Raw genomic sequence first — 22659 nt, forward strand, 5'->3', positions numbered from 1 at the left:
ACAACAACCAGTACAGAGAGAGCTGGGGGATCGAACCGGCAACCTTTCGGTTACAGATGAGCTTCCCAACCCCCTGAACCACGGTCGCCCATATGCACACATTCCTCTACACTTTCACTGTTACATAGTTGCGCCTATTAACGTATGCTGTCAATATATGTGTGTGTTGTTCTGCTTGAATTTGGCCTTCAGCATCTTCTGGTCACAGTGCTTCCTTAACTTCTTAGGTTGTGCTGTGCTCCTCAGTTCTTCCTTGTCCTCAGACCCAAATGCTTTCTTTTTCCTTTTGAACTACATGTTTTGTCTCTCTTTAGACCTCTACAAGTTATTTAAAGCACAATCAAAATAACATAGTTCACTAACATGAATATGCTGCTACAGAATAAAAGATATTCCAGACTTAGCTATCCAACAAACAGGAGGGTCTAAGACTGGGCTGTACACATGCAAAGCAAACATTTAAAGCCTGCTTCAGTGTGATATTCAGCACACTGACTTCGTGTTTAATCTTTAACTCAATTTGATGAGCCAAAATATCAGAGCAGTCACTGCTGATGTACCTTTAGAGACAATGTATAGATGATGTCCAGCTTGAGCGGATTGCTAACATCCTACAAGATGATCTGTAATCTATTATTCTGCCCCAGTGATATTTACACAGATGGATGAGTTAATCAACATGTAAAACACTAACAGCACAGTAATTTAACAGAAGCTCACACTGGATGCAGTCCTCATCCTGTGCCAGTGGTTTCATCTAAAAAAAAAAAAAAATCTGTCTTCAAGATCCTTCTTCCAGATTCTTCCACTTTTGTTACTTGCCTTTCTGTACCTCATTCAAATTTCTTTAGCCATCCTCCTCTTTTCTGTAATTCAGATGTTACACTTTTTTTGCTCTCTGCTTCTGTGCTTTTAAGGATTACAAATGGTTTTCTTGATAAGCCAAAACATAAATCCATAAATCCTCCATGTAGTGTTTTCAGTGGGAAACATGTTTCAGGACTCTACAATACAAAGCAAACACCATCCCCACAGACAGAGCGGCCAGGAAAGCAGAAGAACACCATGTCAAAAAGGCCCTGAGTAAATGTGGTTATTCCAGCTAGCCATTTGTCAAAGCTGGGAAGACACCTAAAGAAAGCTCCAGGCAATCCAGGAGAGGAGGAGGACAACGTAGGCAAAAACCCTTAGTGATCTCTTATGTGTCAGGAGTATTGGAACAGCTGACATGCATTTTCTCAAAATACCGCCTATATGTGGCTTTCAAACCCCAAATCACGCTGCGCCAAAAAGTGGTCCGCAGCAAAGATCCGCTCCCCTGGCACAAACACAGTAATATAGTGCCAGGAAGATTGCCGTGAATTATACATCAGAGAAACCAAACAGAGCACCAAAAAACAAAACAAAAAAATACACACAGTGAACTAATTTAAGGCTCTTTTTATTTTAAATGACAACAGTTATGTTGGAGCAACAAAGTGATTTTCTCCCAATAGCTCAAGGACTCAATAAATCCACCTTCTCTGAGTGTGTGTGCATGTGTCTCTTCAGCCTCGTAGATGTAGAGAAGCCCTTCTTACAGAACGTGCAGCTGTGTGGCTTCTCGCCGGTGTGAGTCCGTACGTGTATGTTGAGGTCTGATGAGCACCTGAACCTCCTCTCACAGTAAGAGCAGGGGTACGGCCTCTCTCCGGTGTGTGTGCGTTTGTGCAGGAGCAGCTCCCCAGAGGTCAGGAAGGTCTTCCCACACTGGGAGCATGAGTGTGGTCGCTCCCCCGTGTGAGTCAGGTTATGTCGGACGAGTGAGGTGGACTTGGAGAACCTCTTCCCGCAGCGGCCGCATTCGAACGGGTGCTCGCCCGTGTGGCTGTGGAAGTGTTCGCTCTGAGCGCGCTTGGTTTTAAAGCTCTTCGGGCACTGAGGACAGCTGAAGGGCCGGAAGTTGCTGTGGCTGCGCTGGTGCCTCACAAGCTCTCCGTGAGTGAGAAAGGACTTCTGGCAGGTGGTGCAGAGGTATGGCCGCTCCCCTGTGTGGATTCTCTCGTGGCGTGTGAGGCTGGCCAGCTGGGTGAAGCTCTTCTCGCAGTATGAGCACTGGAAAGGCCGCTGGCCATTGTGAGTCAGGAGGTGCCTGTTAAGGATCTGAAGCTGCGTGAAGCTCTTTCCGCACTCTGCACAGGGGTAGGGACGCTCTCTGCTGTGGGTCTGCTGGTGCTTATTCAGAAGCCACACGTGGGTGAAGCTTTTCCCGCACTCGCATGGAAATGGCCGCTCACCTGTGTGCTTCATCTGGTGTCTCTTCAGGTCCGAGGCTCGGCCGTAGATCTTCTCACACATGGGACATTTGTACTGACGCCTTACGATGTGCCTCTGCCTGTGCCTCAGTCGATCCAGGATGCTGCTAAAGCTCTCACCACATTTCTGGCATTTATACTGACCGCCCCCCTTCTCTGACACCACCTCTGTCACCACCATCTCTGTTGTTAGGTCTAGCTGAGGGTTGTAGGTCTGGCCACAAGCCGTTCGCTCAGAATGCAGTTTGAGCAGCCCCATCTGAGTGAACCGTTTGCCGCAATGAGAGCAAAGGAAGGGGCGCTCTCCAGTGTGGATGCGCTGATGTCTGGTCAGATCCCAAGAGTTCTTGAAGCCCTTCTGACACTCCTCACAGGTGTACGGGCGCTCGCCCGTGTGGGTCCGCTGGTGACGAGTCACGTCCGAGACCCGCGTGAACGTTTTGCCGCACTCCTGGCATGTGTGTGGGTCGGGCCTGTCGTGGATGGGGAAGGGCTTTGGGAACTCAGGAGGGAACGTCTTCTTGGGGGTCTCAGATGTCTGTGCAGCCATCTGGAGTTTGGCGTATTGTTCAGGGTGGCTGTGCTCAATGTGCTGCAGCAGGTAGGACTCCTGCATGTGGAAGAAGGGACACTCTGAGCAGGCAAAGACCTGGGTGGACATCTCCACTGTGGTACCTACAGAGAAACACAAAAGTTACAGTCTGTTGTTTCCTGACATCTCCCTTTTTTTTTAACCTTTTATATCTGGTATTTTTTTTAATGTGCAACAAAAAAGAGAGAAAAACTCACCTTAAAGTGTAGATGCCTCGTCTAAAACTTTAAATGACAGTTATTAAAAGTGATACAGCAAACCTTGAACAGCTTTAAAGTGACTAACTGATTTACCTTGGGTGCTGAGGTGCTCAAGGCATTTGTGGTGTTGCAGGAGAGACTTGAGGTCATTGGGATTGGAGAGCACCTGCAAGCAGTCCTTCAGCACAGAGGGGGCAGAGGTAAGCCAGGAAACAGTCTGTTTGATTATGGAAAAAAAAAGATTCAGTCTGAAGCAAGGGCGTCGATTTGGCATGGACGGAAGGGACACGTCCCCACCAATATCCAGCGATTACTGAATTGTCCCCACCAATAATTTGATCTCTTCGAGTAAAGAAAAACAAACCCGATAGAAAGAAAAAAAAAAAACCCGATCTGTCAACGTCTCATTCACCCAGCGGTGCAGAAAGAGTTAAATTACGTTCTCTACCTCATGTGACAAATATGGCCAATGTGATTGGCTGTGCCTTTCAGGGAGCTCTGTTTAGTTTTAGCAGCGGCAAGCCTGCGCTGGACCTGCAAGGAGGAGAGGAGGATGGCAGCAAAAAGGAAGAACCTCGATATACGAAAGTATTTTTCAAAGAAACCTGTAAGTCCCTTAAAGTCAAGTTCACTCATAAAATGTGTCCATCTTAATAACGTTACAGGCTATGCTAGGCTTTGGCCCACATCAGTCTAAAATTGTATGTAACCATGAATAACGTGTTTTGGAAACTAACTGCACAACAGGCAGCACTATTAGTTCTCTCAGTCTCAGAGTAGCATTTCTAATTTTGATTGAAACTGTCAGAGAAAACGGCAGCCTCGAGCAAGCCAGGATATTAGTTTACAGAGGCCGTTAAAATTATATGTTTAACGTTAAAATGTTGGTGACACAATAATTTCATCCTAATAGTGTTGACATATTCATAGGGCTCATTTTTGAGACAAAATATCATGAGGTAGTCGTGATTTTGCAAATATTTCAACTTGTAGTGCAGTTTGCACAAATTGTTTTAAAAATGCACTCACCCTACAAACCTTACTGATGAGTCAAGATCTGCACAAATTGACAGAAACACTGAAGCAGCTACACATTTTATTCTTATTGTCATGTATGTCCTATTTGTCAGATGACAGAAGAACTAACACAAAGCTCAGAGAGTAACGATGATACAAGATCACAGGTGAAATTGGATGATGACTTGGTGGTTCGTGACTGTATTTGAAGCACATGTGTGACTGCATGTATTTGGAATGTCTCACTGTCATTGATCAGGTGACAGAGGCAGCTCTGCCATGTTGTAGCTCAGACAGAGGTGAAGAGGCGAGGTCACAGGTGACTGACTGATGTTTTGGTGCTATAGATTAACTAGTATTTATTATCATGACAGTTGTTAGGCTGCTGATGTAAATTGATTCATTAGTGTATATTTGACAAAGAATCTGAATTGACATGTCTCACTTTTTATATGGCACGAATCAATGTGTTATTTTATCAGGTGGCAATATGTTCTAGTGCAGTCAGAGGGGAAGAGCCAGGGCCAAAGGTGAGGCACATCAAGCACAGAATAATAATTTTAATCTGAGGATAAAACGCATGTACTGAGGCTGAAAGAAGCTTCAGTGCTCTCAGAAGACTAAAAACATGGCTATGGTCAACAATGACTCAAATGAGATTAAACAATGCTGCTGTATGCCATGTTCACCAGGAGAGGCTGGACAGTATAGATGTAAAACAAATATGCCAGCAGTTTATCTCAGTTAACACGAGGAGAAGGCATGTGTTTGGCTCCTTCACATACTGGACATTGAGTTGTTGTGTGGGGCACCAGTAGTCCATGTCTGTTGCTGTAACAGTAGTTCACGTTTAGAATAAGAAGTCCCAGCTCACTGATTTGATCGGGTCAACAGTGTGCCTAAACTGTTGCATGATTTTGCTGAGAGATCTTTTACTTTGTGGTAATCTTAGATGAGTAGTTTTATGGACAAAAACCACAAGGTCATTCAGTGTTCCCTTAGTGCTAATGTATAAGAGATGTTGGTGTACTATAACTGAAGTAATGTTGTTAAGTCCTTAAAGTCATATTCTTTTATTGTCATGACTATATTTGAAGCTATTTTTATTTTTGTATGATACCTGATTTATATGGAATATACAGTGGCTTGCAAAAGTATTCGGCCCCCTTGAACTTTTCCACATTTTGTCACATTACAGCCACAAACATGAATCAATTTTATTAGAATTCCACGTGAAAGACCAATACAAAGTGGTGTACACGTGAGAAGTGGAACGAAAATCATACATGATTCCAAACATTTTTTACAAATAAATAACTGAAAAGTGGGGTGTGTGTAAATATTCAGCCCCCTGAGTCAATACTTTGTAGAACCACCTTTTGCTGCAATTACAGCTGCCAGTCTTTTAGGGTATGTCTCTACCAGCTATGCACATCTAGCGACTGAAATCCTTGCCCATTCTTCTTTGCAAAACAGCTCCAGCTCAGTCAGATTAGATGGACAGCATTTGTGAACAGCAGTTTTCAGATCTTGCCACAGATTCTCGATTGGATTTAGACACCAGACAGGTCAGGGATAAAGTTATTGAGAAATTTAAAGCAGGCTTAGGCTGCAAAAAGATTTCCCAAGCCTTGAACATCCCACAGAGCACTATTCAAGCGATCATTCAGAAATGGAAGGAGTATGGCACAACTGTAAACCTACCAAGACAAGGCCGTCCACCTAAACTCACAGGCCAAACAAGGAGAGCGCTGATCAGAAATGCAGCCAAGAGGCCCATGGTGACTCTGGACGAGCTGCAGAGATCTATAGCTCAGGTGGGGGAATCTGTCTGACAACTATTAGTCGTGCACTGCACAAAGTTGGCCTTTATGGAAGAGTGGCAAGAAGAAAGCCATTGTTAACAGAAAACCATAAGAAGTCCTGTTTGCAGTTTGCCACAAGCCATGTGGGGGACACAGCAAACATGTGGAAGAAGGTGCTCTGGTCAGATGAGACCAAAATGGAACTTTTTGGCCAAAATGCAAAACGCTATGTGTGGCAGAAAACTAACACTGCGCATCACTCTGAACACACCATCCCCACTGTCAAATATGGTGGTGGCAGATTCATGGGTGCTTCTCTTCAGCAGGGACAGGGAAGCTGGTCAGAGTTGATGGGAAGATGGATGGAGCCAAATACAGGGCAATCTTGGAAGAAAACCTCTTGGAGTCTGCAAAGGACTTGAGACTGGGGCGGAGGTTCACCTTCCAGCAGGACAACGACCCTAAACATAAAGCCAGGGCAACAATGGAATGGTTTAAAACAAAACATATCCATGTGTTAGAATGGCCCAGTCAAAGTCCAGATCTAAATCCAATCGAGAATCTGTGGCAAGATCTGAAAACTGCTGTTCACAAACGCTGTCCATCTAATCTGACTGAGCTGGAGCTGTTTTGCAAAGAAGAATGGGCAAGAATTTCAGTCTCTAGATGTGCAAAGTTGGTAGAGACATACCCTAAAAGACTGGCAGCTGTAATTGCAGCAAAAGGTGGTTCTACAAAGTATTGACTCAGGGGGCTGAATAATTACGCACACCCCACTTTTCAGTCATTTATTTGTAAAAAATGTTTGGAATCATGTATGATTTTCGTTCCACTTCTCACTTGTACACCACTTTGTATTGGTCTTTCACGTGGAATTCCAATAAAATTGATTCATGTTTGTGGCTGTAATGTGACAAAATGTGGAAAAGTTCAAGGGGGCCGAATACTTTTGCAAGCCACTGTAGCTGAAGTAAACTAAAGCCTAAAATACTTAGTCATTTGTTTAATAGTAATTTAACATTATATAATTAACATATAAAACTATGAATTGTGATTTTTAAATGGTTTAAAAGCATGTAGAATTGCATATGTAGGCAAGTATATTTGTCCTCTTTTTTATTAAGAAGCAAAAACAAAAAGGGAAAAAAAAAAAAAAAGAAACAGGGCAGGGTTCCGTGGTTGAATCATCCGTCCCCACCAATGCCAGAACCAAATCTACGCCCTTGGTCTGAAGAAGTTTAAATTCCAAAAAACAACTGTTTTGAAGAGAAGGAGGGGGAATGGTGATTAAATATGAGACATGACCAAATAGTCCCAGGAACCAGCTCACTAAAATAAAATAACTTTATCTGATTGAAATTTGCCCAGTCTCACCTTCAAGATCATCTTCTCATGCATCACTGGACCGCTTTCACTCTGGCTGTTGGTTTTTTACCTGGCTTCTTGGGAAACCTGTTCTGTCCCTGTTTACTTACAGACTGGATCTTTGTTGAAGGATCACAGTGTGTTAAAACAGTAATCCTTCAATGTGATATTCAATCAGGTGAGTCAGTGAAGTCTTGGGGAGTACTGAGTGAAGACACAGTCCTACTAATAATCAGCCAACTGCAACTAAATGCAACACTGTTACAGCAGAGCTGTGCACTGACAGTTTTCACCCTGTGGGTACAAATTCAAACGTGTAAAATCCAGTGAATGCTGGTAAAAATCAGGGAGGTTCCTGGTAATTAATTTCTTAATCGACCAAACAACGAAAAAAATACTTGATTAACTGCTGAGTAGTCGAAAACTAAGAAGAAAAAACAAACACTGAAAAGGCTAAAGATAGGAAAAATTTATGTATATCTTTAACCCTCTCAGGCTCAAATTAAGTTTTAGTTGCTAATGCACAACCAAGTCCTGCAGTGCTACTTCTGAGTAAAAAAAACTCATAAAATATGTATGTGGGGTAATCAGGTTGTTAGTGTTTTAACTGTTGCAAATCTGCAACGCCTGCCTTGAGAGGGTTAATACTACATGCACAAACTACTAATACTGTTACTCATCTCCAGTACTGTTGCTATTGGTGATTGCTGCCCAACCATTCAACAGTGTTTGATGTATTTTATAATAATAATGAATCTTATATGGCCAATATTACGCTTTCATGTAGGCCTACCTGACCGAGGTCTGGCACCGGCAGGAGTCTTTCTAATTTGGAGAGAAACTCCCACACAAGCAGCTGCATGTCCGCATCATAGCTGAGGCCATATTCTGTGGGGAAAACCTCCTGAGAAGAACAAACATTAACAGCTAGTTATAAAAAAAGTTAAAAGGAAGAAGATAAGAAATACATGGATTGGCTACATCTAAGAGCACTTGCCTGGTAAAAATGTTCCCTCTCTGCTGGGTCTTTCAGGAGTGTTTGGGTTAGCTCCACAAAGATGGCCTCTTCTGCATCCACCTCTGCATCCCCACTCTGAAAGAAATCATTACAACTGAGATCTTCGTCACTATCAGACCAACAATAATGATAAAGGACGAAAAATGATGTTGGAAAGCTAACATTTATATTTGATCATCCACTGCATATTTAATGGGTGATTAGAATCATTATTCTGTTTTAGAAGCCATTCTCCCTCTCTACAGAATAAGCAGATTAAATTAATCCATACCTCTCACAACCAGTAAAACGTTCCACATGACACTAACAGCAACACAAGCCCTGAATGTGATCAATCCACCGCAGCTACATTACTGGTAATACTGATAAAATACATTGTCTCTGAACACAGCTTTGCTCATTGCATTCAGAAAGCTCTATTTTAACTCTACCAACAGACTACGCCTGTTTCCAAAATGCATCGCCTTTCACGGTTTATTATCAGGCTTCTGATGCTGGATTTAGAGGTGAGTTCAGATGAAATGTTTCCTCTGCGAGGTCTTCACTCACTGAACTTTTAACAGTAACACAACTTTGGACCTGGACTTGTGCAAAATGGTGCTAACACTTACTCCTGTGTATCCCGGTGGGTGGATTCGCTCTAGGTGAGGCTGTACACACAGGATGTTGGCTGTTTCCTCATTTCTGCACAGCTCAAGTATAACCTGAAGCAACAGGAAGGTATTCATTCAGCTACTGTCACTGGATTACCCACTTGTTGAGTGGAATGCATTTCTGTGCACCTGCTGACTCACTCTGGCTCGCAGCCGAAGCAGCAGTTTTCCTCGTTGCTTCGGATTGAGCAGGTCCGGAGCTGATGCCGTGACCAGTGTCACAAATTCATCAAGCTTTTCATAGTCGAGAACATCCCTCCGTTGAGCCACCTGCCACATGGCTGCAGAAATCAGCCGCATAGGAGGGATCAGCAGTCTTAGGGATGACAACGGCAGGAATATATCTGATTAAACACACACAGTGGACAGAGTTATGTCTTTTTTGGAAAATCAGATGTCCTCTTGTGACAGCTCGGCAAACCATCTTTATAATTTAGCACCAAGAGACAAAGTTACAAGAAAATAATCTGTGAACCCGCTGGTGTACAGGTGCTGCTAAGCTACTGTGGGTATAGATGAAGTCTAGTCTTCTCAAGAACGACTGGTTGTTGTGAGCCACGTAAGCCTCAACAAAATATTTCACAGGAACTTAAAGAAACATCAGAGAGATGCATGAAGGTGGGAAAAAATGGGTGTTTTTCAGGGTGCTGCCTACAAATAAGTAGATTAAAACACTGCTCTCCAAAGCAGCACTGTAACACATGTCGGGATTGCAAAAAATAATATAAAACATCCAACCTATTTTTCGAGATAAAAGTTGAACTTGTTGGCAAAACAGTCCAATAAGCTTTTGAGAGTACAAAAGTACTGTTTCTATAATTGGCACTCAGGTGAATTTATGGCCACATATTACAAGCAATCGATTAAAAATTCCCAGTTATTTCAAAATATTTACAAACATTTCTAAGATAGCTTAATGTTGCCGTTTGTTGAAAGTATATTTAATTACTCACACAATATATCAGAAATAGAAATTTAGTCATGTTGAACAGTATTTGAACATAGCCCAGTTAAATTAGCTAAAAACAGATTAACTAACTTAAAATTATAACACTAAGAACAAATAGGGGTTTTACAATTGCATTTACTTAAAAAACAACACGAATACAGTGAACATATTGTATGAACCTAAGTATTAACGGTTAACCCATTAAGTTTTCCATGTTTACATTAGCATAGCTAACTAGAATCACTGCATTTAGCCGCAGTGAGGAGCTAACGCGCACACACATGGGCGGCCTGCCTCGCGGTACCACTGAACGCTGCTGTGACACGGACCTGTGCTCTCCACTGGACCGCTTTCCATAACGCAAACTACACGAATTCCTTAAAAAAAAAAGTCACTAGCAAGCTGCAACCAGCAATTAATTTGCTATTAGCCCTAACGCAAAGCGGAAACACGTGGGCGAATTTGTGATTTTCAAAATAAAAGCATTAACAAGCGCCCAAAAGTGTAAAAAAGCGCCGTTTAATTCTAAAAATGTAAGTCATCAGCTAAACAGTTGCGCTTTATGTGTCTCAAAAGTGCAGTCACTGCCAGTTGTAAACTTGGTATAAGAACCTAACACTGTACTCAAATCCTAACAACAGATGTGATGCTGATAAATGAGAAGTTCATCCAACAGATAACAGAGAATGTTGCAATTTACCAAGTAGACAAAAAACTTTATTTGCAGTGTTTTCCATGTGCAAATTTCCATGACTTCGGCATTCTAGTATTTCTCCCAACACAGCATTGTTCTTTCACGAGTGAAGGTGGACGCTAATCTTCTGGTGTCCATATGGGTCCCACACCAATTGATCGCATAGCTTGATATGACAATACATTCATTTGGAGATGTCAGATTTATTTACAGGTGATGATCAGGAAAACATGGAAACAAAACCAAAACACTAGGAAGAAGCCAGAAAATTAAACATTATTAATAAAACATGGGTTAATAAAACTACTTAACAACTGACAGTGACAACACTTACAACAGTGTCTTAGTAATTTTCTGGTCAAAGCATTTTATAAGTCCTGATGACATCATTGTGACTTTTCAACAATATAGCACTTCAAATGTTTCTCGCCCCCACAGAAAAACGGATTCCATGCATTAAGGAGGACAGTCCAGCCACAGCAGTTTTGTAGTTCAGATGTTTGTTATGCAGCCAAATGATGTAGGACATCCAATCACATGGTGTTAGATTCAAAGCAGGGTTAGCATTTCCAAGGGCAGGGCAGGGCAAGCACTCTGCATCTTCAAGCTCCAAAGTCCTGGAACCAACCTTTAACAAAGACAAGTACTTTGAAAACAAAGTTCTAACACAGGAAACTCAAATGCATAATCACAACTACTACATATATACATCTATACATTCTAATCAATAACATTTCCAGCATCTCAAACTGGAGAATTAGCTGTTCGTGTCTCAGTGTAGCAGTAATAGAAATAGATTTTGGATATGGAGGGCTGATTGGACAAAACAAGGAGCTGATAACAGAAGAAAATTAGTAACGGGGAAAAGTCACTGCGCTTCTACACCGGATATCTCGTATCATACACTTCGAAAAGCACATAAAAGCATGACGTTAAATTATTGCATCAAAATTAGCGAAGATAGGCACATGACCTTTCTAGAGCGATAACGGCCCACCCTACACAGGAAGTGTAGAGTGTAAATTCTTAAATATAGTACAATTTACATTGTAAATTGAAGACCTTTCAGGCAAACGTTGCATAGCTAATACTAGATCCAAGGCAGTGATCTTGAATCTTGATACCAGCTGGCTAACCACTGAATATGAGCTCTCAGAATCGTATTTATAATACAGCTGCATCAATACTAACTTTAAAACAGTTTATTTCAAATTAGCGCTATTTAAATCCCAGTTTTTATATCAGGCTCGGCAGCTGTGGGACAAAAAAAAGTTAGATAACATCCGTAGCCACCCACTTTTAGCTGGAAACTTCCACGCTTACTCATTCTTACCTTTTATGGGACTAAGAAATACACGACGAGGAATAACACGAAATCAAAGACCACGAAAGCCCAGAAGTCAAACCAGTAGGAATGTTTCGGTAAAGATATCGGAGCCCCTTTAGATTTAAAAGTTTTAAGATCTTCCTCTGACTCCGCTACAGGAGTCGTGCCGGGTGCCATGTTTGCTATGGCTTCAGTCGCGCGCTCCCGGAAGAGAACACAATAATCCTTCAAAATAAAATCACACCTTTGCAACAACGACCGTTTATTGGTTACTGAATACGTCCTTTATATTAGCACCTCATTTCGTCTAGTCCTGCATGTATAGATCTGTTTTTCCCCCTTTGAACAATGTATTTCATATAGCAAGCGCTAGATGCTAAAAAAACATCACAAACATTTTAGGATTAAGCCACCTCATGTGACTGGTCGGGTGACATGAACTGTATAATATATAGTCTGTGACATGATATTTTCACCTAGTTTTACTGCACTCTTATAGCTAATATTTGTGACATTCAATCAATTATATTTTCAATGGACAGCACCTAGTTATAAGCATGTTACTTCTCTGGCCTTCTTTGACACACCAGAAACTGAAAAATCCTTCTCAGTTTCAGGGTGTCTGTAGCTCAGGAGGTGGAGCAGGTCACCTATTGATTGGAAGGTTGGTGGTTCGATCCTTGGCTCCTCCAGTCTGCATGCCAAGTATCCTTGGGCAAGATACTAACCCCAAGTTGCTCTCCGATTCATCCATCGGAGTGTGAATGTAGTAGCACTAAGTACAGAGAAAGTGCTTGTGTAAATGGGTGAGTGTGGCATGTTGTATAGAGCGCCTTCAGTACTCTGGGACAGTAGAAAAGTGCTATATAAGAATCGTTCCATAGTTGTCATCTTGTCAGGTGCATCTTTTGTGTTGGACTGTAAAAACTCTCCCTACAAACCAAACTCCAGACTGCATCCAAAGCATATGACATTCACACAATTGATATCATCAGCAGTGACATAACAGAATGTCCTGCATGCAAAACTCTTTAGAGTTAATGCCAACACCTAGCACTATCTTTGTTGCAATTAGTAAATACTGATCTGATTCTAAGTAAAATGTGTTTCATATTCCTTTTTCATGTATAGTCTTATATCTTTAAATCATATGGATAATTACTGTTTATGCCCAAGTTATTAGTTTGGCAGTTACTTTCACGCGAACATGATTTTTTTTTTTAATTTATATTTTTCTTTTAATTCTTATCATTCTAAGAGACATGAATAAAATAAAATGAACACAAAAGGCCGTTTTTGCCTGTGTGACACCAAATACCATTTATTAGGGCTTTACAAAGACTACAAAATCCTCCAGATGAGGTAAATCACTGTCTCTGTCTATTTACATGATATGTTACATACAAATGTACAAAATATAAAACATTTAAGGACAAATGTTTCACCCAAAAAGAAGAAAACGTTCTCTCAAACCAGAGTAAATGCTATGGTTTTCAACTGAGATGTAACTGCAAAGTGTTAAGTGGGGAAAATGTCACCATGGTGTACACTGTTAACAGGAGTGTAGATAGGTTTGATATGCGGGTGTAAGTCTAGGTAAGGAGCAACCACCCCTTTAGCATGCAACTACACCCCTTTGCCAAAAGAATGTGCGGACCATCAACAACTTGGCTGCGGAGACACGCGTGAAGCTGAACACAGGTAGGATTGTAGAGGATAGAATTGTCCTGAGGTTGTGACAACATGACTTCTTGGTCTCTGGTGGGCTCTGACCAGTAGCACCTGTTGGTTGTTGGTAAATGTTTACAGTACGGTGTCAGATCAGCTTCGGTGCCTCGGCCAACTAGCAAGCCTAACGTGGCGGTAAGCTTCAGTTAAAATGTCCAGAGGGGAAGTGTTTCTAATGAACAACTGGGATTCCTAAGATCCAGAAAATATTATGGCAGGATGAGGAATACTGGAGTAAGTGCCTATTTTTTTTCTTCTCCTTTTGTGATTTCAGTGAGTTAAAAAAAGCTGTTTCTTACTGTACACTGTTTGCCTCCTGCATAGGCACAACATCCAATCACCACAAGACACACACCTGTTTCTGACAGCGTGTTGAATTTTGCATTTCTTTTTTTTCTCTCTGTTTTCAAAGTACAATAATTTATTCGGCGGGTTAAGCATATTGGAACATCGACAGGGCAAAATGCATCTTTGATTCACTGTGCAAGACTTAAGTATTTACAACCCAACCCAACCTCAAAGTGTGCAAAACCAACCCACTCGATAAACAAAGAGAGGACAATCAAAAATCTAAATGGCTTCCGTCCAATACACGCATACATAAAGGTAAAGGTCTCCTCATAATGCATCCCCTTTAAAAAGGTTCAAGACATGCTCATCAGGCAAGAACACCTGAAACAGTTTGGTTGTGCTCCTATCAGTTCAAGTGAGCCCAGCTCAACTGGGCACAAAACAACAACTTAAAAAAATACCCCAACCCCTCTATTTTATATACTTTTTTAAATGTTCATACAATATTGGTCAAATTCAAATACACTATCCACTCTTTTATAATCTAACTGTCAGAAAGGAGAAAGGGTGCTTTAGAGGGAAAGGGAGGGAAAACAAACAAAAGTGGCTGTTTGTCCCACTGCAAGCAGCATCTTTGACATAGCAGGAAGCATATCAATACTATCTCGTCTTCTCACCAGAAGATGCTTGAAAAAAACTTTGAACATTTAAGGCAGTGGAGAAAGCACCAATATCATTGTTCCCCTATTCAGCTCTTTGACTGATCTGGTTAACTTGTATACGGATGCGACAATTTGGATTCTTTTCGGGTACCTCACGGGTAGAAACCGAAGCACATGTCAAAAAAGAATTTCTAATGAGGGCCGCAGAATACCATGCTACTCTGTTAGGTATTACTGAACTCAGGGTCAGCCTACGTTGCACCAAACCCTGTGCAGACTGCCAAAAATACTTGGTTACTCCTGTTACAATCCACAGAGGGCGCTGTCTGCTCTCATCACGGTACATTTCAGCTAAACATTGACAGCAGGCCAAGAACAGCGTAATCTAAGTCTACAACCATGTTAGGCTCTGCATTGTGTTTACATTTGGCAGTCAAATCGAAATGAAACGTTGGCACTTTTCAATTTTTTTCTTCACAGTAGTAGTGAGACTGGATGACACACACACACACACACACACATACACACACACACACACAGATAATGCACTTTCGTTGTGCTTGTTGTCGGCATGGAGGGGGGGCGAGGAGCGGCTTGGCAGTGCCTGACGCTGACAACGTTCAGGGCAGGAGACCAGCACCACGAGGCTCAACTAGTGACTGAGCTGAGGGCAGCAGAGTGTGTTAGTATGTTCCAATATTAGCTACACCCTCGTCATGTTCACAAAAAGCAAAGATATTTTTTTAAAATGGTACAGCGGTGAACAAAATCTACTCCAAACCCAGTAAGGAGCAGGTTTGGTTGACCATAAATAACTTTTACTGAAACCTGATGATTTGTGTGTAAACACACTGGATGTAAAACAGCCTGTGGCCACTAGAGAGCATTACATCACCTGAAAGATAGTGTAAGAGATCAGGGTAGTCAGAAGTGGTGGAGATATGGTACTTTGCTCAAGGACACTGTGGCAGGCTGGACTGTAGATTAAATGATGGCCTGAACTTTTAAAAGCTTTCATTAACAGAGAGTCTCCTCCTGCTGCCTGTGTGCAAGTGCATTCATTTGAGTGTGTGTCTGTGAGAAGCACCTCTGTAAACAAGGAAAGACATACACGACAAAACCCGACCCTAAATGTAAACACCTGAAAATATAACTAGATAACAAAAATCCAGTTTGATCACGCTGAACTTCTTTCATTTTCTCACACCCAAAATGAAAAGTGTGAACAAAGTGTGATGTTCCTTATCAGACACACTAAAACCTATAATATATATGAAAAGTTGTATTCTTCAAATGTTACACATCCATTAAAAATGACTGGCGAACACTATCCGATGTCAGTAAAATAGATTCGATCTTACGCATATTGTCGTTTACCTTTTTGATCACCGGGGACCAAGTTGAAGACACATCTTTAAGACATAAAATAATCTGATTTAATATTGCACCATCGCTGTGTAAAAATAGGCTTTTTTCTCTCTCAAATGTTGGGTAAATCATTTTGGATAATAAAACTTTTCATATATCATTTGCTAACTATAGGGGCGTCCGGTAATGATGGGGGTTTGATAGTTCCCAGGTTCTGGGAGGTCCAAGGGGTGCGGGCTAGGGGATCAGTATCTCTTGCTCTCATAGTGCTGACTCCAGTGAAGAGTCTAGCTGGTCGTCATGGTGACTGGTGCTGTCACTGTCGCAGCTCTGCGTGCTGGAGTAGTTTGCTGCCTCCTGCAGCCGTAGCAGCATGTTCATCTGCAACATAACGCAGAGTTAGAATGGAACGGAAAACTAGAGACACTCAAAGCAGGAAAACCTCAGCATTTCATAACTTTAGCAGGGCTCTACTGTTGGCGTACAGGTTTGATTGTGCTCTGATGAGTGTGATGATTCCTAGCCTGGTGATCAGCACATTTGCCAAGAGTTTACAAGATAAATCTGAGGACTCTCCAAATGATTACTACAGTTAGGATTTACTGTTGCTAATATTCAAAAGCAGATTTCACAAAATCAATCAAGAATTTTACATAACTCTAAGCTTGTGGCTCCTGTTTTTATTTTATACCTTGTGAGTCAGTCAGTCTGTGTTACCATGGCAAAATGTGCTCCAGAGTCACTGTAATGGTAATTACCACAAAGGTGGCACATAGTACTTTTGCAGGCCTGTTTGTGGACACCATAGCATTGCAAATGTGCAAGATGAAGTTATGAAACCTTACAGGTTCGTATCTGAGATTAAAACCCAAAGATGTGTGCAGTGTGACTCTTGTGCAAAAGATACTGGAAGCAGACTGGCAGTCTGACCTTTCACCTAATACATCATAATATTTTCAAAGGTTGGGTGTTCATTGGAATCATTACTAATGTGATCTACTCTTTCTTTGACTGTATTTTTCATTTTCACAATGTAAGGAATGAACAACTGCTAACTTCCAACACCTCAATGCAGTGACCCACAAACCTTCTCTGTTTATATTCTCCATGTTCTTAAAAAAAGACAGAAAACCTTGTGCTAAATCGCCCGCAATAAAACAGCAGCACTTTTCATCCCTGCAATGGAGCTAATGGTCTAAATAATGCAGGAGTGTTGCTGCACCTGGCGCGTCACTTCAAGTGTTCCTGAAATGAGCTGTGGCACACCTGCGCTCCAAAGGCTCACACGTGGACACACACACACATTTGTTAAATCAAGCCAGTTGTTTTTGGATGACTAGTCTTTATATCCTTTTGGGCTGCAATAATGATAATGAATTCTCTCTTTCCACCATTTCCTGCCTCGTCTTCCAACCCTCCGTCACGTTAAGCATCTGGTGTGTGTGTGGGTGGGTCACTGTGGTACTGAGGAGCCTTCTCTTCTCAACCTTTCCTTCTTTTCTAATAGTGCTGTGTGGTACTGCGAATAGTATCAGTCAACCAAGTAGATCCAGGGCCAGTATGGCTACTACTGACACTGATACTTTTAACTCATAAAGCTTAGAGACAGCAGTTTGTCATGATTTATAAATAAGTTACATCATCAGTAAACATATGCAAACATATTGTCATAATATTCATATGGGCTATAAATAAAATAGAATAAAATAAATAAAACAGAAAAAAAGACATGACAGTAAACACAGAAAAAAAGCTCAGACATTTTTCACAGTGCATGTCTGAGGTGTATTTTTTCATTTCCCAAAAAATATTTTTCTGTATTTACAGGACAGAAATAAAGTATCGATACTGCGATGATGGTATTGATCTGATACCAACACCAGCGTCAGCATCGATACTATCAGCCCACTTAGCTTTTTTCATTTTCATTTTGTTCTGGTGCCAATGTAAACAACGTGTTCATTCATTTGTTAGAAATCAAGTACTGACAAAATGCAACCTGCAGGCTATCAACAGCCGCTGGTAATCATTTATCAGTCCCACGAGTCTGTACCTCTTTTATAAGGCCATGTCAACAACACCCAAACACTGCCTGAGCAATGACTACTCACAGTGGCCTGCAGCACTGACGTGAACATTCATGTTCTACAGAGAACTTGCTCCATCAGCTTTCTCAGCATTCATGTTTGCTCTTTTAATTCTTAGTCACTTAAAAAACTCTGAGAACACCCTTTCTCTTTTGTTCCTCACCAGTGGGTCTCCCTCAGTGTCACTCTGAGACACTTGCTTGGATGAGGCGCCCTCCTTGGACGAGCTGTATCCATCATATCCCACGTCCTCCGGCCTCAGCTGGAGCAGCGACTGCCCGTCCTGCTGCAGTGAGGCGGCGTTCCATGGATATGTGTCATTCACCCACTTGGATGGATCTTCCCATGCAGCTCTTTTGCCGTACAGCTGCAAGAAAGGCAGAAAAGGGAGAGAGGTCAATCAAGCTTTCTTTTTTAATAAAACACTGTTGTTCTAATCTTGTAATGGTAAAAATTTATGGTCACAGAGACAAAAACAGTTTGCCCACTCTAACCTACAATTTTTTTAGCATTGTGTGAAGTGACATAAAAATCAGACACTGTGGTGATGATAATTTCTTTCTCAGTTTTATTTCTCGTCTCATGCCATTTTAACATTCATGCCAGCCCTATGGTGCATGACAAAAATGGTCCGGCAGAACGAGAACCCCCTTAGATGAAAGTAAAAGTGTAGAAGTGTTTTAACACGGCTAATTTCATCTGGACTAATGTGTCCTTTGTAATAGAAATACTGGTAAAATCCTGTTATGGAGGGTTAAAAATGTTGAAAATTTGATCTCAGAGTTTTCTCTCACAGTAGCAGCCAGCATTCATTCACACAGACAATGGCACATTAAAACTTGTGCAGTTAATGAGGCAGCAGTGTAGACGTGTTAAGGTTTTATTTTACTGCATACTTCCTTTTGTTTGGATTTTATTAGATGCTGTTATATACTAACCTAAAAAATGTGGCACTTTAATGTTCTTTTTTATTTTTAGCATTATGCTGTAAAAAGATTTATTGGTGACACCACACAGTTATGTTTTATCAGGTCGTACCTGCAGTCCTTCCCTGACAGCCTCCAGCAGGTAGGGCACCAGGGAGTAGTTCCACAGGTCAGTGAACCAAACCCGAGAACCCTCTACATCCATGGGACAGGACAGGAACAGACGAGGGCCTGTAGGGACAAAAAAAGAAAGAGGATGATGAGTGAAGCAAAGATCAGTGACATGGTGCACAGTTAAAACTAATGAGCTGCTGAAGAGACGACATACAGAAAAACTTTATATTACTGTGCACTGAGACAGATAACGGCTAAAATAAGGCACAACAGAGATTTCAGTGTTAGACAAACAGCACACACACTAGTGTGTGTGTGTGTGTTTTTGTTTGTGGGTGTGACACCTGACCTATGGTAACATCCGAGGAGCTGTGTGCCTCCAGGAAGCTGTTGAGGTGGTGCCAGGTTTTGGGGATCCAGTCAATGATCTTAATCAGGTCATTGCTGCGCATATTCTTATCAATCTCTGTCTCAATCAGCTTCCGCCGTAGGAAGCGCCCCAGGAAACCTTTGACTGGTTCAGTGTGGTTGGTGCACAGCACCCACCTATGATAGGACAGATGATCAATGGCCAAACAAAAGCACAGAAACAAATCAATCAGCTCAACATCAAATCCAATTTCTCATCAAAACATCTCAGTTTAAACATGATGTGACAGCATTTCTTCCATCACAGTTTGGATCCCATTCTGTGTAACTATAATAGAGTCATATTAAATTAATTTCTGGCTCATGTTAATCTCTTTCTAATCATATTGTATTTGCCCAATCATCAACTAGTCAAACATGCCAAGCAGAAATGATCTTCACTCAGAACAGGCATCACAGCCTATTAATTCTCATTTAACAGGGCTAATTATCCAGGAGACATAATTAGAGCACTCCCTGTGGAAGAATTCATTTATGATCTGTGAGACACAGAGTATTGCAACCAAACAGATTCAAAGCTCGGCAGGAGGACAAGCAAGTAAAAGTACAAATCATTTCTCTTTTGGAGAACTGAAGGAGCTTTTAAACACAATAAAAGTAAGGTATACAAGTGAATAACACTACAGCAATGTTACACAAAGAATAACAGAGCCAAATGTGTCAAACCTGAAGTTGTGATGCAGTTCGAGGTTAGGAGACGAAGACACCCCCTGATTCATGGTCCCGATAACGTAAGGGCTGGACAGACAAACACATGCGATTACTCAGAGTGCTTAACTGAGAGAAAAATGCAGAGTTTTTAATACATAATGTTTAGATATGTTATTATAGTGAGTTTACAACTTGACTTGAGTGGGCATGAGCATGCTACAAACCTGCTAATGTACTAGCTGTTCTTTCCTTTTGCCTATTAAAGGTTTTTCCTTCCCATATTTGAATCCGGTTTTCAAGAACAGAAGCTGAACAGACTAAAAATACTGAGAGGCAAAACGTGTGACATCTGAATTTAGGCTGTGAAAATAAAATGGACTTGACCTGACTAGAGCTGTGAGCGACAGTAGGACTTGTCCCTGCAAGGCGTTTCAGCATAGAGGAGAGGAAAATTTCTGGCTCACCATTTGTGATACTTGCAGTTGAGAAAGCCATTGAAAATGTCGCTGAGAGAGCCGATATGGTGGAGGTTGTCCAGGATGACCACAGTGGGGAGCTCTGTGTCCGTGTCCTCAGAGTTACACTGCTCAGCCAGGGTTGATAGGTACTGACGCAGGTCCTGTGTAGAACAAAAATATTCATTCATTTGTGATATAACACTAATTGGACAATTTTTAAATGCAATGTAACAAGTGCTCATACTTCTGTATAAAATCCATATAATGACATGCGCCACTAGCAAATCTGTATGTAAGACCCTTTCTACCCTTCTGGATAAACTTTTATGCTTAAACTATGAATTATAATGACTTGTGACTGGTCAGAAACAGCATTCAGTAAACGCAGCAAAAATGGAGCAGACATTGATGACAACAGATTGATGGGGTCAGTATGAAAGGAGGAGGTGTGCAGCAACAGTGGACAGGCTAAAGCAGCTTAAATAGTGCTACCTATATCAGTTTTTCCTGATAGACAGGTAGCTGATCTGCCACAATCGTGACTGAGCTTGACTTTGTAGCCTTGATAAGCTAAAAAAATAAAATAAAATCTTGTTCTTCTTACCTTGCTGGAATTCTGGTCGACATTAAAGCTGGCCACATTGTGCTCCGTCACTTCCTGCCCCATGTGGGAAATGATGTACTCAGCCAGTTTGGCAGCCAGAAAGGATTTACCGGTGCCACTGGGTCCTGAGAGGATGATCCGACGGTGCTCCATCAACAGGTTGAGATATCGCTGGATGATGGGCTTCGGGATGAGAGTGTCAAACACGAGGCTGTCTATGCTGTTCTCCTTAACACCTGTAATGAGCAAGGAAGGAAAGAGGAAAGGAAAATATGAATATTATACAGCAGACTGGAAAATGAGGCTCAAGTTTACGTTATTATTACCAGGTCTGCATATTTTCTGCAGTGCGTTACTACAAAATCTATAATCCACAAATAAAACGTCCTAGCTGACTCACCTTTAAGGTTGACCTTGATGATGTTGTTGCCACCCACCAGGTAGCCGCAGGGCAGCAGCTCAGGCACTTCAGAGGCATGGGAGCGAATCACCTCACCCATCCTGTAGCAGACAATACTGTCTGAGCTGAGACCCAGGCTGGTCAGAGGATCCACGCGGAACACATACTCCTGCAGCGAGGGCGAACGGTGGAACTTTAACAACTGCACAATCAGCCAAGTTTACAAATCTCTCTGTGTTGTGAGGGTTTTTTTTTTAAGTCATTTAAATATGAAATCAACGATGACAACAGGAGCTTTAATTTGCACAGATTCATCACTGAGATGATTAATTACACAAGCTAGTCCTCCTACAAACTACAGCAAGCTCAGTAAGGAACATCTGTCATGTGGACAAATGATTTCTGCTTACTTTAAAGAGGCGTCGGATAACCCCATCCAGGACATCCCACTTGGTTTTCCCACTCACACCTATAGACCCAATCAGGTACTCCTGGCTTTGTGTACCCTGAGGAGTTACATACATGTATTACATATAGCAATATAACCTAGAACCTCTCAGAGTTTAATACAGTGGTTTTCCTGGAGGAATCATTCACAAACCTTGGTGATATTTGGCCCACTGCTGATGGTAACCACTATTCGCACACTGCGGCCCTCTTTGCGTAGGTTGCCCTCATAGCTGTCATCGAGGAGAATATCTGAAAATAAACCTTAATGTTAGAAGGAAAAACCAGCTTGAATCTGTCAGAATAAACAAACTCTTGCTCTGCCTGCCAACAAAATATAGCTAGAAACACACAGACTCCAAAGTAAAATGCAGCTTTCTTTAATGTGATAATTACATTTAGTCGGGGTTCTCATACAGTGATTTTTAGGAAGTGCACAGAATGACAATGTATGAGCAGAAATGAAAGGCAAAGAACTTTTGGCGAGTAAAGAAATGAGAAATCGTTCAGTGGAACGAGCTCATTTGAGTGTTTCTAGCCGATGAATTGTTCATCCGTTCACGAAGGATGTGGAATCCGC

General features: G+C 41.6%; 2 protein-coding genes across 11 annotated transcripts in view; both read right to left on the reverse strand.

Annotated features, from left to right (window-relative positions):
• Positions 1 to 1425: 1425 nt before the first annotated feature.
• On the reverse strand, positions 1426 to 12109 carry LOC134646964 (zinc finger protein ZFP2-like). Of its 2 annotated transcripts, none has more exons than XM_063501032.1 (8): positions 11921 to 12109; positions 10223 to 11215; positions 9086 to 9260; positions 8903 to 8995; positions 8271 to 8366; positions 8067 to 8177; positions 3180 to 3303; positions 1426 to 2969 (listed from the first exon to the last, which is right to left on the reverse strand). In XM_063501032.1, exons 3-8 carry the CDS (start codon positions 9242 to 9244, stop codon positions 1498 to 1500), a joined length of 2055 nt encoding a protein of 684 aa, XP_063357102.1. In that variant the 5' UTR covers positions 9245 to 9260; positions 10223 to 11215; positions 11921 to 12109; the 3' UTR covers positions 1426 to 1497. The 2 variants fall into 2 exon arrangements, with proteins under 2 accessions (XP_063357102.1, XP_063357101.1); XM_063501031.1 differs by having other exon boundaries at positions 9086 to 9288.
• Positions 12110 to 13217: 1108 nt separating this feature from the next.
• Positions 13218 to 22659, reverse strand: part of nav3 (neuron navigator 3) — a 422744-nt gene continuing 413302 nt past the window's right edge. For all 9 annotated transcript variants that reach the window (XM_063460845.1, XM_063460848.1, XM_063460842.1 and 6 more), the window contains 10 exons: positions 22234 to 22331; positions 22043 to 22138; positions 21633 to 21801; positions 21233 to 21468; positions 20635 to 20789; positions 20186 to 20257; positions 19440 to 19636; positions 19089 to 19207; positions 18214 to 18417; positions 13218 to 16344 (listed from right to left, as the gene is read on the reverse strand). In XM_063460845.1, the coding sequence (XP_063316915.1) occupies positions 16225 to 16344; positions 18214 to 18417; positions 19089 to 19207; positions 19440 to 19636; positions 20186 to 20257; positions 20635 to 20789; positions 21233 to 21468; positions 21633 to 21801; positions 22043 to 22138; positions 22234 to 22331 (1466 nt within the window). In that variant the 3' untranslated portion in view covers positions 13218 to 16224. The remainder of the gene's footprint in view (positions 16345 to 18213; positions 18418 to 19088; positions 19208 to 19439; positions 19637 to 20185; positions 20258 to 20634; positions 20790 to 21232; positions 21469 to 21632; positions 21802 to 22042; positions 22139 to 22233; positions 22332 to 22659) is intronic.

Source organism: Pelmatolapia mariae, linkage group LG17 (assembly GCF_036321145.2).
Source record: "Pelmatolapia mariae isolate MD_Pm_ZW linkage group LG17, Pm_UMD_F_2, whole genome shotgun sequence".
Classification (NCBI taxonomy): domain Eukaryota; kingdom Metazoa; phylum Chordata; class Actinopteri; order Cichliformes; family Cichlidae; genus Pelmatolapia; species Pelmatolapia mariae.

What these genes read in the sequence shown, in the direction of transcription:
- LOC134646964 (XM_063501031.1), bottom strand. Translation starts at nt 10,250, where the DNA reads ATGGAAAGCGGTCCAGTGGAGAGCACAG. An exon ending in ACCCACCGGGATACACAGGA is followed by an intron (nt 8,367 to 8,902) that starts GTAAGTGTTAGC and finishes GATTTCTTTCAG; the next exon opens with AGTGGGGATGCAGAGGTGGA. An exon ending in AGAGGGAACATTTTTACCAG is followed by an intron (nt 8,178 to 8,270) that starts GCAAGTGCTCTT and finishes TGTTCTTCTCAG; the next exon opens with GAGGTTTTCCCCACAGAATA.